At 36.2% G+C, this 17,649-nt stretch overlaps 2 protein-coding genes across 10 annotated transcripts in view; both read right to left on the reverse strand.

Annotated features, from left to right (window-relative positions):
• Positions 1–17,649, reverse strand: part of LOC107644150 (serine/threonine-protein kinase EDR1) — a 129,025-nt gene that overhangs the window by 35,570 nt on the left and 75,806 nt on the right. The window lies entirely within an intron of this gene.
• LOC107644152 (pentatricopeptide repeat-containing protein At1g62910-like) overlaps positions 6,652–17,649 on the reverse strand; it is a 24,397-nt gene continuing 13,399 nt past the window's right edge. For 2 of the 8 annotated variants that reach the window (XM_021102775.1, XM_021102773.1), the window contains 2 exons: positions 8,721–9,365; positions 6,652–7,886 (listed from right to left, as the gene is read on the reverse strand). In XM_021102775.1, coding sequence (XP_020958434.1) covers positions 8,730–9,365 — 636 coding nt within the window. In that variant the 3' untranslated portion in view covers positions 6,652–7,886; positions 8,721–8,729. Of the gene's footprint in view, positions 7,896–8,720; positions 10,445–17,649 lie in introns of those variants that run through there. The other 6 variants (XR_002347182.1, XR_002347181.1, XR_002347180.1 and 3 more) reach the window with 6 other exon arrangements.

Consider the following 17,649-nt stretch of genomic DNA (forward strand, 5'->3'; position numbering starts at 1 on the left):
ATCTATGGCGAGCTTATGGCAGATTACATTTGGGTCTATTCCCGGTATGTCTGCTGGTTTCCAGGCGAATAGGTCGGCGTTGTCTCGGAGTACTTTTATGAGTTTAGTTTTTTCTTCTCCTTCCAATGCTCGTCCAATGTAGGTGAACTGCTCGGCTGTTGTTGTTAGTGGGACCTTCTGGAGTTCGTCTATTGGTTGGGGTCTTTCCAGGAAATCTTCCTTAGGGTCCAAATCTGCAAGTGTCAAGACCTCGGATGTTGTAGGAATTATTGTCCCCTGGCTTGTCCGTTGTTCTGTGTGGGTTTTCTTTAGGCTGGCATTGTAGCATTGCCGAGCTTATTGTCGGTCTGAATGTACTGTTGCTATTTTATTTTGTATCTGAAACTTAACACACAAGTGTAATGTTGACACTACCGCTCTGAAATTATTCAAAGCGGGTCTACCTAAAATAATGTTATAAGGGTTGGGACAATCGACCACCAGGTATTGGATGTCAATGGTCTTTGCCAGTGGGGGATTACCCATGGTTGTTTTTAGCCATATATATCCTTTTATTGGGACCCTTTCTCCGGAGAACCCAACTAGTTCTCCTGATGAGGGCTGCATGGCTTTTTCAGATAATTGCATTTTTATAAAGGTTGAATAAAATAATACATCAGCACTACTACCTGGGTCCAGCAGGACCTTTCTTACCAGTAACTCTCCTGTTTGGATGGATATTACTACTGGGTCATCGAGGTTTGGACTTGTTAGATCGTTTTGGCAAAAAGTTATCTCCGGCTCTGTTGTGCTGTGTTTTGTTGTTCCTTCAATTGCTAGCATTGCTCGGTAGCTTCTTTTCCGTGCCGAGCTTGATTCACCTCCTCCTGCGTATCCTCCTGATATGCAGTTTATAATCCCTCTAGGGGGGTCCGCTGTTGCCCATTTCCCTTTTCCTTTGTCTGCTGATCGTTCTTCTGGCTCCTTTTTGGTTTCTCTGTTTGTCCGTCCTTCGACATATTTGTCTAGGAGTCCTTGCCGAGCTAATCTTTCCAACAAGTCCTTGGCGATGACGCACTCGTCCGTGGTGTGTCTGTACTTCTGATGGAAGGCACAGTGTTTGCTTCTGTCCACGAACCGTTGATCTTGATAACTCCCTGCTCTAACGGGAGGTTTGACTATTTTGGCGTTGAGGATCTCCTTGATTATGTTCTCCCTTTTTGTATTGAATCTGGTGTACGTATCATACTTTGGTGTGAGCTTAAACGGCTTGTTTTGCTCTTTTCTGCCTGGCGACTTAAATAACCTTTCTTCTTCCTTTTTGTTTGGCTGTTTGTCCGCCCTTTGTGCTTCTTGCAATTCTTCAATTTCCATCTGTCCTGCCGCTCTCTCACGGAATTCCTCTAATGACCTTGGTTTGGTGATTGCGATTGTTTCTCTGAACTTCCTGGGTCTAAGTCCAGTCTTGAGAGCATGTAGGTGGACGTTAGGGTCCAAGTTTGGAATCTCCATCGTGGCCTCAGCAAATCGGGTTAGGTAATCTTTGAGACTTTCGTGCTGTCCTTGCTTAATTGTCCCGAGATAATTGGATCCGTGTACATATATCCTGGAAGCGGCGAAGTAGTCAATAAAGGACCTTGCCAAGTCCTCAAAGGATGAAATTGACCCTGCAGACAATTTAGAGAACCACAGTAAAGCAGCACCATCAAGGTAAGTGGGAAAAGAGCGACAAAGTATGGGTTCATTATTAGCGCCATTAAAAAACATCATGGATTGAAATTTTTTGATGTGAGCTCGGGGGTCACCAATCCCCTTATAAGGCTCTAGAGAGTTAGGCAAAACAAAATTCTTCGGCATTTTGAAATTTGTAATTTCTTCGGAGAATGGGTTATCTAGCGTCAACTTTTCCTTTGGTGGGGTTATGCTCAAAGGGTCTGAGTTTCCCAGGGCCGAGTTTTTAGAGCCTCCATCGTCATGTTTTCCAGAGTTGTTCTGTGTGGAGAGCTCGGCAAGTCTTCGGACTTCTGCTTGAAGCTCAGCTATCTGGGCTAGGAGCTCGGCTTGGTTGAGCTGTGGAACTCCGTTTTGCTGAGCTCCATTTTCAGCCATATCTGGAAGGTCAGAAAATCCCTGCACGAAAGGAAAGAAACAAATAAAACGTGAAATAAAGGTGGGGTTAGATTAACTCCGGCCCCACGGTAGGAGCCAAATGTTCCGTGCGTATAGAGCCGAGGTATAGCGATTCCTTCGTCTTGCAAATATGCTCGGATGGATGAGGTATACGTCGGCTGAGATGGAACACCGCGGCGGGAGTACCTGCAAGAAGCACTCCGACGCTCAAGTAAAAAAGTGAATTATGAGAGAATAAGAGAAATGAATAAGAATGAGTTCTGTGACCTGTCTATTCCGAGGTTAGGTATGTGTTTATATAGGCGTTTCTTGTGTGTTTGGTTACAGTAAATCTCGGGATTCTCCGTGTATTCCGAAGTTATCCCAAATGTTTAGGCTTTATTATGTTTATTACACTCCGAGCTTACTCGCAATTCATCCGGATTAGGTGGGTTTGTTAGTATTTGATTATACTTTCTTGTTCTGTGGTGTTTTGCTTGGCCGAGATATTCGTTTGCTGAGCTAGCCGAGCTTATTTGCTTACGTATCAATTATTATTAATATTATTATTATTATTATTGGGATGGGGGCTTGCTTGCTTCGATGAGAATATATTATGAGATTTCACGTCATCAATTGCAACCAAAACACATATACTTAGAGTTATCATAGAGCAATTCAATGATTTTTTAATTCTTTGATCATTTTGCTATATTATAGTATCTTCAATATATTAACATTTTTTTAGACAAAGAAAGCAGAATAGATTCTGCAGAATTGGAAGAAGATAGTATCCTTAAACATGAATTCTATAACCATCTAACTAGTTAAATCGTTATACGGTTGTATATTCGGCCAAAAAAACTTGCATCCGTAAATATTTGCTGGGATTATCTGTGACTGAAGGCTAACGGGTATTTGCGCGTAAAATTTTCACGGAGATGAGGATTCACCCCGCCAAATAAATAGAATCGGAAGACAGAAATTGAAATTCCTGCTCTACGTGAATGTGACTATTTTATAAAAAAAAATTTATTTAAATACCCTTATATACATAACAAATACGATAGAAATAATAATATAGAATTTGTACTATAATGACAAAAATTACATAATATGTATAGGTTATGATGGCTCAGTAAGTCATGTTGACAAAAACATAATGTAATTAACTTTTGAAATAAAAATTTACCAAACAAATAATTTTAAGACTAGTGAATTATCAATCTGGTCATGTCTGTTTTTTAGAATGACAACGCGATCTCTCAAGAAAAAAATAATCCACTTCTGTTTCTCTTCTTTATTTAGTGACACAACGTGGTCTTTATAACTGTTTTTCCGTCAATTCTGAACGAAAAATGCTGACGTGTCAGGTTCAAAAGTAAACAATGACCTAATTGTCTCTCAATTTAAATTGATTAGGAGTTTATTTGTCCATATTTTTTAAACGATATCTTTTTCAAATTAATTTTTTATTCATTATATTAATATTCTTTTTCAATAAATTATTAAATATATGGTATAATAAATACAAACTAATTAATAAATTATTCAAATTTAAAAGTATTATTTATTATGAAACTAAATAAATAATTCTCAAATATAATTTTTAAATATATAAATAATAAATATTAAAATACGGTTAATATATTAATAATAATAATCCTATGATATACTATTAGTATTATGATCTAGATAATTTTCACAATAAAAAAAGATATCATTTAAAAAATAAAGATAAATAAATCCTTAACCAATTTAAATTTTAGAGAAATTAAATTCCTATCTATTTTTAAATCTGACACGTCATTATTTTTCGTTCAGAATTCACGGAGAAACGGACCGCTTTGTCTCATGAAATAAAGAATAAGGACGGAAGTGGATAGTATTTTTTTTAAGGTATCGGATTATTATTCTAAAAAATGGATAGCGATCAGATTGATAGTTCACTCAAATTTTAAAGTAAAGCATGAGTATTAAATTTGAAAAGAACAAAAAGAGGTCCGAAGATGCTGGAGGTGTAGTACTATTATTGGAGTCCCGAAAGTGTTCACCATCGTTGAATGATGGTGATAAAAAAAATTTATTTGGAGAGAAATTATGATTGAATGAGGACAATTTACCCAAATAAATAAAGTTAGTGAAACCTTTATCCAAATACACAAAACAGAAATATATTACGTGCATGTGCATTTTCAACTTTCTATGTTATCCGTGAGAAGCAACTACGGTTTCTCATTTTTACATAAACCGTAGCTGACAGAGACGGATTATGAATGGTGGGTGTTGTGTGTAAACCGTGGCAAGCTACCACGGTTTAAGAGGTGATGATAAAACGTTGTGGGCTACAACGGTTTATGAAGTATTGGCCTTCCATCATTTTCACGTAATGTGACCTTCCACCATCATTTTCACGTAATGATTTATCTATTGAAAATATTGACATTCCACCACCATTTTAAAACAATGTTCCATCTGAACCACCTATTGCATATATTCCTTCCAGTTTTTTTTACTACTCTATTTTTATTATTAAATTTGTATTTAACATTATTAAATTTGTATTTAACATTATGTGCAGTATAAAATCTCAGTTTTAATTTTATTTTTTCTATGTGATTTTATTTTTATAGAGCTGCTATTATTTTTATAGTTAGTTATAGCAAGTTCTTGACCCCAATAAAAGAGAAAGAAATTTTAATAGAAGTAAAAAAAATAAAAAGAAGCAACAAAATATACATGGACACACATTTCACATTTATTTTTTATTTGTATCTACCATATCATACACAATAAAACAGCAAACACTAACTACACAATAATTTCTTTGGCATTGCCATCAAGATTATTGTGAATTAAAATTTTATTACTATTTACCACATACAAGAACACTGTTATGGGTGAAGATGAAGTAGAAGAACCTGTTTCTACCTAAAAAATGAAACTAATAAGAGAGTAAACAAAGAATTAATTGCCTAAATAATTGTAATCTTAGTGATTAGGTTATAGAAAATCAACATTCAATATTAAAAAGTATTTGGTATTATCCATTTCTTGTGAAAAAAAAATTGTATTTTTTGACTTATTTATCCAAAGGCTACAACTTTAAAATAAGTATTTTTATAACTAAAAATCTAAACACAGAATAATATATATTATTTCTAAATTCATTTTAAAAATTCATATTAAAAATAAAATTGAACACACTGATACGTGATAATATTTCAGTATGTCTAACTGTGATTGGAGTAAAATTTTTTATTTTTTAATAAGAAACAAAAAAAAATCATATTGGATGAATATCAATAATTATTATTGGAACTTCAGCGAATTATGTATTTATAGCCCCTAACACGTAAACCGTGGGAAGCTAGAGTGGTTTACGTTTACTACACCCTCTTCATAAACCGTGGGAGTCAGCCACTGTTTATGCCTTGCTTTCTCCCTTTGTAATCCGTTGCGGCTTGCCACGGTTTACACACAACACCCACCATTCATAATTCGTCCCTGGCAGCCACGGTTTATATGAAATGAGAAACCGTGGTTGCTTCCCATGAATTACATAAAAAGGTGAAAATGCGCATGCACGTAACATGTTTCTGTTTTGTGTATTTGGGTAAAATTTTCACCAACTTTATTTATTTGGGTAAATTGTCCATTGAATGATGATCGAAAATTAGGAATTGGAAGGATATGTGCAGGGAAAATTAGGAATTGGAGGCAAAATTAGCGAACACTCAAAATGCAAATTTTTCTTCAGATATCAAACCAAATTTTAGTTTAAAAACAAGTGAAAATGATAGCGATATGATTAAAGATCCTTTGAAAAAATGGAAGCAAACATAGAAAATAAAGCCAAGTAAACTCAATAAGAATGAAATAGATAGGTATTTAGAAGATGATGTAACTAAAGATTTTAATAGATTTGATGTATGGTGGTAGAGAAGAAAAACACTTAAGTATCGTGTTCTTTTTTACATTATTAGAAATATATTAGTCATTCATGTTTTTACTGTAATATCTGTTTCTACTATATTGTATTAACTAGACTATATCTAAAGTCACATGACATTATTATTAATTTAATTCAAATTCAATAATATATAAGACAATAATAAACAATATAATTCAAATTCAATAATATAAAAAATTAATTACATGTACAATATAATAACTTCTTATAAATTGACTAGGTGAAACTTAACCTATGATATCTTGCAGGAACTAATACTAGAAAATTAACAATAAATAATAAATTATCATATAATATTGACACAAAAAATTATCATATAATATTAGTAAATTTTATAGTTACATTTCATAATAAATACTACATATAAAATATACTAGCGGTCACAATTTATAGCGCCAACAATTACCAGCACCAAAATTTTTAATTTAGTTAACCATTTTTTCTTCTGCTCCAAGGTAGAATTTTAATGACATAACAAAAGTTAAATTACCTATGCCTACAAATGGTAAAACCTGAAAAGAACTGCATTGTAGATGGCATAACGAAAATTGAAAAATAAATAAATAAATAAAAAATACTATTCAACTTGAGCTCCCATTTTGTATGTCAGTGAAAATGAACAAAGAATTGGTTAACTATATTAAAATTTTCCCTTTCTGTAGAGTCTCAAACAACTCTTGATGACAGAGCCATCATGTTCTTGATGAACTTGCAATATCCAAAACAGATTGTATATCATATACTCTCACCATAAAGCAAAATTATTCCCTTTGCAGTATCAAATGATTATTTGGAGTACTGTTTGCTTAAGTCTAAAAACTGTTTTACGCAGCAACCACCACACAAAGTTAGAATGGAAGAATATAAATGAAGAACCAAATTATAATGCAAAGATTGGCTTTGCAAAGTTTACAGCAACAGCAATATTTCATCCGTTTGAGATGAAGTGATTTTTGTTTGAGTTTCATGAGAAAAGTGATTTTTGAAGTTTAAAATCTAGTGAGTATGGGTTCAACTAGAAACCAAATAAGTTGAGAAGAATTCTAGTGTCTCACAATTGATTACGAAAGGGGCCAAATACAAATCAAAGTATAAAGGAAAATTCACACTAGAGAGCTTCAACATAGTTTGGATTAACGTGTAGCCAGTTAAATTTATACATATAACATGGTAGATTGGTATTTACCTATTGTAAATGGAGGACTCTTGGATCAAAAATCGACAAGCATTATCTACTCAGATGTTAATTCCTACTAACTCACAACTAATTTGGGTTAATCAACTCCTAAACAAAAACAAGCAATGGAACCAACAGCTCATTGCAGAACAATTCAGTACAGATATTGCACAGAACGTTTTACAAACTGAAATTGGGGAAGGGGATGATTCGGTTACCTGGCCAAGGGAGAAAAAGGGTTGCTACACCGTGGCTTCAGGATAGTTACTGGCGCACCAGTTCTACCACCCTCCACTCGAACTGATGCCACTCCACTGCCAGCAGAAAAAGCTCTGGACTTCTATTTGGGACCTGAAAGTGCAACCGAAAATAAGAATCTTCCTCTGGAATGTAATGCACAAGGGGTTGCCGGTGAACCAACAACTCCATGGAAGAATCAGAACAATACCCGCAACCTGTCAAAGATGTACCATGATGGAAGAAACAGTCCAACACTGCATAATTAGCTGCGGTCAGTCATGGTCCACTTGGCTCAGACCCGAAATTGGAGTCCCTGGAAGTCAAACGGACCAAGAAGTATGGCAACAGTGGATGGAGTTAACGAGAAGTTGAAAAGAAGCAGAAATGGCGTGAAGAAATTGAGAGAAGCTGCAAACACCAATACAAGATGAAAATCAGTTTCATAAATATGAAATATTCAGCAATAAAACTATATCATAGTCCCATATCTGATTGAAAATAAATAAATAAATAAATGCAATAATTATGCAAAGAAATTCACCAAATAAAATCAACTGCAATTCCAAAGAATTCTATATTGTTTCACTTTTAACATTCCCATCTCAAACACCACGTAACAAAACTCCAAGCTAGTAACTTTTTTTAAAATGCTAATAAACAGAGACAATAAAATAATGTCTACACAGGAAATAACGAGGTAATTTATCTAAGAAGTAACAGAAAAACATTCTCTGAAAAAGTACTTCGTAGTGTACATATTTTCAACAGAAGCAATTTCCAAGCAATACAACTGAGTAGCATTAATTAAGATAATGGCCAAAAATTTTGTGATAACTGAACCATATTAACCTTAAATTGATGTTGCTTAGATGAAAAGAGGGGACATGCATTTTAGAAGGTGGGTTTATTTTTAAGATGGAAGTGAAAACTGTATAGCCTAAGAATGAATCCTTATTACCTACGTAAATTTGCTTTTACAACAATTCCCAGAGGATTCAATCAAATAAACAATAGTTCATGGTTGCTTATGATAAAGTCATAGGAATTAGTTTGATATATATATATATATATTTGGTACCTACAAAGTTACGGAAAAATAAGTTGCACAACAGAATAACAGAATTATATTGATGTCATGGCATTGCCAAAGTCCTCTGAACCAACAGACACAGAATTTACAAAACTATGATACATATTCAGCAACAATGAGATGTAATTTCAATTTGAGTTGATGTATCTTACCTTCTTTTATCAATTCAATAAGCCTCTAGCAACCATTTCCCGAAGAAGTTTCTCCGCCATGTCATTCTCATTTTTTTCAAACAAAGCACGAATAACAGTTTCAAAAGTCACAGCATCTGGTAAGTAACCATTGCCTTCCATTTTTGACAAGAGTGTCAATGCTTCTTCAAACAAGCCCTCTTTGCAGAGCCCATTGATAATAATATTGTATGTCCTCACATTTGGACGATAGCCTTTAACGGAAAGATTTTGAAAAATCTCTTTTGCATCTAGAAGTCTTCCACCTTTGCATAGGCCATCTATAAGTATATTGTAAGTGTATATAAATGCCTTGTTAGGTTGTTGGTTTTTGAGCATCCCATCCAACAACGAATTGTAAGTGACTACATTAGCGGGTTGACCTCTATCATGCATCTCGACAAGAAGCTCCAAAGCACGGGAGATTCTCTTTGATTTGCTCAAGCCATCAATAAGTGTGCTGTAAGTTACCGTGTCTGGAACCAAGTTCTTGCGACGCATTTCTTCAAAGAGATTCAAGGCTTCATCGACCATTTTAGTTTTGCAGAAGCCATTAATCATGATACTGTAACTTTGAACATTGGGTGACACTCTAATTTGGGCCATTGTGTTGAATATATATTTTGCCTTATTTACCTGATTAACCAAACAATATCCATCTATTAAGCTGCTATAAGTAACCACATCTGGTTTCACACCATGTTTTGCCATTACAGCCAATACACTCTTAGCATCTTTGATCTTTCCTTCCTTGCATAGCCCATCGATCAAAATACTATAGGTACGAACATTTGGAGTAATGTTTCTAAGCACCATATCACCTAACAAATCAATGGCTTCCTTATATTGACCCTCAAGACACAATCCAAAAATGAGAGAATTGTATGTGATAACATTAGGAGAAACTAAATGAAAAGCCTGACTTACAAGTGTATCCTTGCAGAGGCTATCAATAATTGCGCTGTACATGAAGACATCAGGAGCAATGCCATACCGTGGGATCTTTCTCAACACTTGAATAGCAGCTGATGTGTGTCCGGCCTTACAGAGCCCATTGATCAAGGTCCAATAAGTGACTTGGTGGAAGTGAAATCCATGAGCCAGCACTCTGTCATGAAAGCGCAATGCTTTTTCAACACTACCACAGAGAAAGAGGCCTTTAACGAGTGTATTCAGTGTTACCGTATCAGGTTGATAATCCATTCTGAAAATCTTGGCCAATACAGAGAAAGCAAGCGTCATACGACCCACGCCGCAACAACAATTAATTACGATGCTCAAAGTAAATAAGTCGGGAGCGATTCCTCTGGCTTGCAATTCCTGAAAAAGGGAAACGGCGGCGTGGAAATGGTTGGTCTTGGCAAGAGAGCCCAAAATCTTGTTAAATTGGATTATTGATGGAGGGCGATGCATAGAGAGCATGCGAGTGAAGGAATCAACAGCTTCATCAACTTGGCGAAGGGATGGGGGCTCAGAATGAGAGTGAAGGGATGAAGAGGAAGGGAAGGAAACAAAATTAGGGATTTGGAGAAGAGAATACCTAAAAATGAAAGTGATCCTTGAGGTTGAGGATGACAACATTTTAGTGATTCGCACTTTCGCTGTTGTCTAAGTTTGAGGGAGTTTGCTAATTCTGCGGAAATAGTCCTCTCAATTTTGTCAGCTTTAGTTCTGTTCCTATCCCCCACTGTCGCTTTAGAGCTTGTTTGGAAAATTGCACAAGCTATTTTTTTTTTTCCGGATTATAAAGATTTACAACACACGAGTTTGGTACTATTTAAAAAAAAAATTTAAGACAAATTAATTCACAATTTTTTAAGAAAGTAAAAATATATGATTTTTTTTTTGTTAAGGCATTCTATCATTTTTCTACAAAAAATTGACTTCAAAACAAAAAAATATGCTTTTATTTTTTATTTGATTCTGTGAAAATGTTTTCTGTTTCCGTTGTAAATACTGGCCCTCTATTACTATTTTTAAGCAATGTTCTATCTGTTAGAAGCACTAAGGTTTGTACCATCATTTTCACGTAATGATTATATGCTAAAAATATTGACCCTCTACCACCATTTAAAATAATGTTTCATCTGAATCACCTACTGCATATATTTCTTCTAGTTTTTTTTTATTCTTTTATCGCTCTATTTATATTATTAAATTTGTATTTAATAGTGTTTGCAGTATGAAATCTCAGTTTTAATTTTATTTTTTTTACATGTGATTTTATTTTTATATAGTTTGCTATTATTTTTATAGTTAATTATAACAAGTTCTTGACCCTAATAAAGGTGGAGGCTAATAGGAGTAAAAAAAAAAGAAATAGCAACAAAATATACATTGACACATATTTTATATTTATTTTTTATTTTTACCTACCATATCATACACAATACAATAAAACAACAAACACTAACTACACAATAATTTTTTTTAGCATTGCCATCAAGATTATTATGAATTAAAATTTTATTACTATTCACCACATTCAATAACACCGTTGTGGGTGAAAATGAAGTAGAAGAACCAATTTCTAATGATATTACATGGCAAGAACTAATTGTCTAAAAGATGGAACTAATAAGAGAGCAAATAAAGAATCAATTGCCTAAACGATTGTAATCTTAGTGATTAGATTATGTAAAATCAACATTCAATATTAAAAAGTATTTGTTATCATCGTTATTTTAATTTTCATTTCTTGTGTAAAAAAATTGTATTTTTTGAATTATTTATACAAACGCTACAACTTTAAAATAAGTACTTTTATAACTAAAAAACCAAATACAAAATAACTTATTTATAAGCTACTATTAATAAAAATCTTTATGTTTTAAGCTCTTTTTCCAAAAGAACTTATTTAAGTTGTTTATCCAAACTGGGCCTTAATCCTAATGACATAATAAGAGTTAATAGTCAAAATCGTCCCTGAAAGATACCCGATCTCCATTTTGGTCCTTGAAAAATCAAATTAATCGAAATCGTTCCTGAAAGATACACGATTTGGTCACGTTCGTCCTTCCGTCATCTCCCTCGCTGAGTTGGCAAACGGTCGCTTACGTGTGTCGTTAACTACCAGCGGTGACAGAAGCCAAGTTGTACCATGGTGTTGCTGACAAGATAAATCCATTATAACAAGTCAAATTAGTCCCTGAGTTGATAAACCCTAATCCCAAATTCAACGATAAATAAGTTGCCGTCAACGCTTTGGGTGGGAATAGACCTCGGTAGGAGGTGTAATTGTTGGTTCACGGCGAGGATGGAGACAGGAAATGGAGGTCATGGTGGTGGTTCGTGGCATCCGTCGCACGACAGTCATGGTTCTAGCGTTTCAATGCGAACGAGGAGGTTAAAGACACATCACGAATCATGTTTCTGTGGGTTGAAGACTGTGATTAAAAAATTCGGGACAGCAGAGAACCCAAATAGATTCTTCCATGCATGTCCAAGGTATCGGGTGAGTGATGTTGAAAAAAGTTTATGATTTTCATCTTGTTCTATGTTGTTGGGTATTTTTTTATTTTTTTGCTCTCTCCTTTTTGAAATTGCAGAAGGACAATTACTGTAATTATTTTATGTAGGTTGATGATGATGTCTATGAAGAAGTGGGTGTATGTGGTACAAAGAAGGATGCAGGAACTGATATGGAGGTTGAAAGTGACTATGATAAATGGAGATTGAAAGTGACATGGAGACTGAGCAGCTTGGAAGCTGAAGGTTAAAGCACAGAAACTACTAATGATTTTCACGTTTGGAGTTGTTGTAATTAGTGTGATACTTTATTGTTTGATATGTATTTCTAAGTAAACCCAGTTATGTTATGTGAAAATGTAATGCTGTATTGAACTCCATGGCCTGAATTGGAGTAGTTATTTAAAGTTGGAAACAAGTCTATGTTCATTATTATAAATTGTGAAATTTTGCAAACAAGTCTCTGTCACTATTGATATAAGTTATGCTAAGCCATAAACAAAATAAGTAATCAAACTAAGTAACCTTAGTAATAAGTTGTCACTGAAGGCTAATTGTCACATTCTCTTAATAGATAAACACCATAGCAAAGTTATGAGATTTTGATAACACCACAACACATTGTCCTAAAAAGATAAATACCATACAAAAAAGAGAATGTTGTCCCATACAAAAAGATTCAACCACAACACATTTCTAACTAATCAATCTTTTTTTTATCATTCTTCCTTGGGTGCTTGAAGCCTGGAGTAGGCACAAAAGTCATGAAGTTGGCCAGCCTCTTAGCAGTTGCAGAACTTGTCCTTTTGATGGTCTTAGCATAAACAGCCACAGGTGCAGTTGCAGTAGATTTTGGGGAGGACATAGCTCTTGTTTTTCCTTTAATCACTTGTAACTTAGGTGGCCTGGCTACCACTTGATCCTACATATTCCAGTAGCAAATAAAGTTGTTAAATAATTAAATAAAGCTGAAATTTTTTAAGGTTGAGTAGTTATGACACAACCTGTTGTGTAGTTTGGATTGCTGGAATACTTTCGGATTGAGATATGTCAATAACTGTTGGAGGCTAGATTGGTGATGGAAGTGCAGGCAAAGGTTCTATTGCTTCTGTAGCAATATCAACATCAGCAGGGGCAGTATTTAGTTCGGGTTCAGCACCAGTCGCAGCAGGGGCAACAACTGCTAGTTGCAGCTGCATCTGTCTGGCATGTTCCTCAGCATCCACAGCTTTCTTCTTAGCATAACCTCGTTTATTGTGTCCAACCTCACCACAATACATGCATCGGATTGGGTTGTACTTTCTCTTCATCTTTGTCTTTGACCCAGTTGGTTGTTCTTCCTTGTCCTTTCTCCTTTTTTTTGTCGGTCTTCCAAGTTTTGGCTTGATTGGGGGTGGCACTAGAGCTGGATGCAGAGTTTTTTTCCCATAGATCCTGTCCTTTAACCGGATTGACGTTGAAACAGTAAGTTCGCCTACAAACTTCTATTTTCAACCAGTCATGACAATATTCTTCAGCCCTTTTGTCATTGTTGTCCTGGATTGCTGATATTGCATGCATACACGACATTCCTTTGGAAACCAATTAAAATATTCAGTAAATCTGTTTATCTAGTTTAAAGACATTATCAACTAATTAAATCAAATTCATTGGAAGTTGTTACCTGTGAGTTACCAAAACCTATAGGTGCATGTGTGCTTGCCCAGGTCAACCACCATATTGGTTGGCCAGCCATGCACTTCGTACAATTCTTCTTTTTCATCACCAGACCACTGAGGAGCCCAAATGGCGAGACAACATTGTCATTGCTTCTAGTCTACTTTGTTGAACACGAGGGAGAAGTCCTTGATAGTTCTGCAGCTTCTTCCTGTTGTCAACCATACTCTTCATGATGATTCTTCTTACTTCTTCAGCTAAGGCTAGGATGGGCTTGCTCCTTTCGTGCTTGATCTTTGCGTTGAACGACTCACATGCGTTGTTGCATATGTTATCCACTTTCGGAACTTCATTGAAATGCGCCATCGTCCATGCTTGTTTCGGCCATTTATCAAGATACTCCCAAGCTTTCTCGTTGATCAACTTTACTCTCTTCATGTTTCTATCAAACCCGGTTGTTGTCCTTGACCGAGCACATTCCCACACCAAGTCTTTTAACTCACTGCTACCCCCACTGCTATGAGAAATTGCGCCACAAATGCTACACGCAGAATCGATGGTGAACTCTTGGAAACACTTCCTACACGGCAGGGATTAAACCCTGCACCAAGGGCAAGACCCAAAAAGATATTAACTCAAATTAGTCCTTACATAATATTCATTAAATCAAATTAGTCCCTACAACATGTAATCGTACATCAATTTCATCCTTACCTTCTGCATGTCTGAGATGAATTTGTTCTGTGTGTAGTCTCTGAGATCATTGTGCAGGAGCTCTAGGAACCATTGTCAATTATCCTTGTTTTCCATACTGACAATCACATAAGCAATCACGGAAATGTGATTGTTTGCATCTTGTCCGCATGCTGTCAGTATTTGTCCCCCATGCAGTGTCTTTAGAAACGCTCCATCTAGCCCAATTAGGGGTCTACATCTTGCCTTAAACCCCCTCTTGCAAGCATCAAGACACACATAGAACTGCTCCAACAGAGGAAGACTTTCAGGCATGGGGATGACACCAACTTGTATTGTGGATCCTGGATTGCTAGTTAGTAATTCATTTGCATAATCCCAAACCAGCCCATACTGTGCTATCTCATCACCCTCCACAACGTTTCTAGCTGCTTTCAGAGCCCCAGTGATGCAAGTGCTATTGAGGTACACATTACATTTTCTTACAAACCAATCATACACTTCTCGATGCTTCATAGTCAGATGCTTCCTAAGCTTAGGCACTAGTTTACTAAGTGTCCAAGTTTGGGTGGCAGCTCTATTTTTCCTCCTTCTAGGGCAGGTATGATTATCAACCAGAGTTTTAATTTGCCAAGATAAGTCTTGTTTGTTACATGCACAATAGACTACCCATGGACAATCTTCTGACTTACAAACAGCTCTAACCCTAACCTTATCGTTCTTTGTAAATAAAATATTTCTACCCCATTGGATTGTATAGTCCCTAGTAGCTTGCATAAATTCAGCTTTTGATTTGAAAGTCATACTTACCTCAACTTTCAGGTCTCCAAACTTGGTCTTCTCATTAAATTGAGGATAAATAGCTGGCGAGTCTTCATCAAAGTCTAACTCTTTACCAGAATCGTCTGAGTGCCATGAGTCAGCATCTAAGGCACCATTAAGATCATCATCATCTCCTTCTACATTTGCCAAATCAAAACATGAATGATATAAAACACTTGCCCTTTCAATGAATAAATCAATACCACTAAGGAAACTCTAAACATACCAGAGTCAGAGCTTTCTTCATCTTCAAACCCCTCATAGCTTGAGTCATCAGTGTCTATTTCTTTGTCCCCTAATCTAGACTTAGGAGGCCGATACTTCTCCCTGGCTTCAAACTTCTTGTTCTTTCTTGGTGCACCTTTTTCGCTGTCAGTATCACTGTCACTGCTATACAAATTGTCTCCTACAACTTTGGGAGACCAGTACAACTCATCTTCACCACTTTTATATGAGTCATGAGTGTGAGAATCCTCTTCTTGAATAAGACCTTCCTTTACACATCTTTCAGATCTAGTGACTCTGCACCCACTAGTATTTCCTTTGTTCTTATTAGTTTATGAGTTCTTGGCTGGTTGAGATAATGCTTTGGAATGAGGTGGGATTGTCTTGCCATGAAGGGTGATTTTGGTGGGTTGAGAGTGGAGTTTTGTGGACTACAAGGGAGCCTTCAAGGGCTGAGAGGTAGTTTTCATGGGTTTACATGCTGGTTTGGTGGGCTGATAAGTGGGCTTATTGGGTTTACCGGGCTGTGAGGCTGCCTTGGTGAGCTGAGATTTGGGCTTATTGGGCTGTGAGGCTGCTTTAATGGGCTGCGAATTAGGCTTACTGGGCTGTGAGGCTGCTTTAGTGGGTTGAGAAGTTGGCTTCTTGGGCATTGTAGGGGGCATCTTGGCAGGTTGAGAATGGTGCTTCTTAGCCTTGGAAGTATTCTTCTTCTTGCTACTTCTTGCTTCCAAAAACAATACATCTTCCTCCATATTGTCCACTACACATGACTGTGAGATGCAATTTTCAAAGTACAGGTTGATCAAATGTTGATTCCTCCTACAGTCCTTGCATATTGCAAGCAAATCTGCATCTATCACTAACTTTTTCAATCCGGACGAAAGGGGAACTCCAGGAACTTTCCACTAACAGTCTCCAGCTTCAATGTATCCTAGCTCCTTAAAGTAACCCCTAATAAAAAACACATCGAGTGTGTCTCCGCCAACACCCATCAATACCTCTGTATTATCAGGTTCATATACCATGTCTCCATCCTTCTCCTGTTTAAACATCCCACCATGGTGAAAGACAAATGTCATAGGAGGACCCTCTATCTACAATTACAAACACGAAAACACTATTAAGAAACAGAGCAGCAACAACTATTCTCTAAGTGTCACCAACCACTAAACCCCCTTTGTACCAATCAACCATTACCCCAAAATGAACATGCAACAGAACCATCACTAAAATCAAACACTCCTAACTAAAAACCATCACAGAGCCAGTTAAAGCAACACATTCGAATACACTAAAATGATAAAAGAACATTCACACAAACCCTTGCTCACCCCAAACCCTAGTCTAAATCAGACAAATACTAAGATCGCAACATTAGGAATACATCATACCACATTATAGCTCAAAAATCATGCAAAAAGTTTCATCGTTATCTTCCACCGTTACTATGGCTTCTTCCACTATCAACGCTGCTCCAGGATAAGATCAACTCTGCGTCCAGTAGCGACAACTCCTCTATTGTGATCGTCAACCAACACTAACGAATGTTGATGGCAGGTTCAGAACTTGTGTGAAAGGCTTAAGGCATACCTTGAGGGAGACGATGCGTTTTTTAGCGAAACAGAGAGAGATGGTGATATGAGAGGGGAGTAAGACTTTGCAACATTTGAATCTCTCTTCTGAATACTAAACGACAACGTTTCAAGTCTGGGAGAGCATTGTATCAAAATGACGTCGTTTTGCTTGTGTGCCACGCTGGCCGTTAACGACACACGTAAGCGACCGTTTGCCAACTCAGCGAGAGAGATGACGGAAGGACGAACGTGACCAAGTCGTGTATCTTTCGGGGACGATTTCGATTAATTTTATCTTTCGAGAACCAAAATGAAAATCGGGATATCTTTCAGAGACGATTTTGACTATTAACTCGACATAATAATTAGATGTCTCCAAACTCCACGCCTGTTTTATTTTTATCAACTTTATGAATTGGACCTAGATACCAAATAAATTATAAGGCTTCGGGGAGTAATGGTTTCATCAT

Source organism: Arachis ipaensis, chromosome B05 (genome assembly GCF_000816755.2).
Source record: "Arachis ipaensis cultivar K30076 chromosome B05, Araip1.1, whole genome shotgun sequence".
In the NCBI taxonomy this organism is placed as follows: Eukaryota; Viridiplantae; Streptophyta; class Magnoliopsida; order Fabales; family Fabaceae; genus Arachis; species Arachis ipaensis.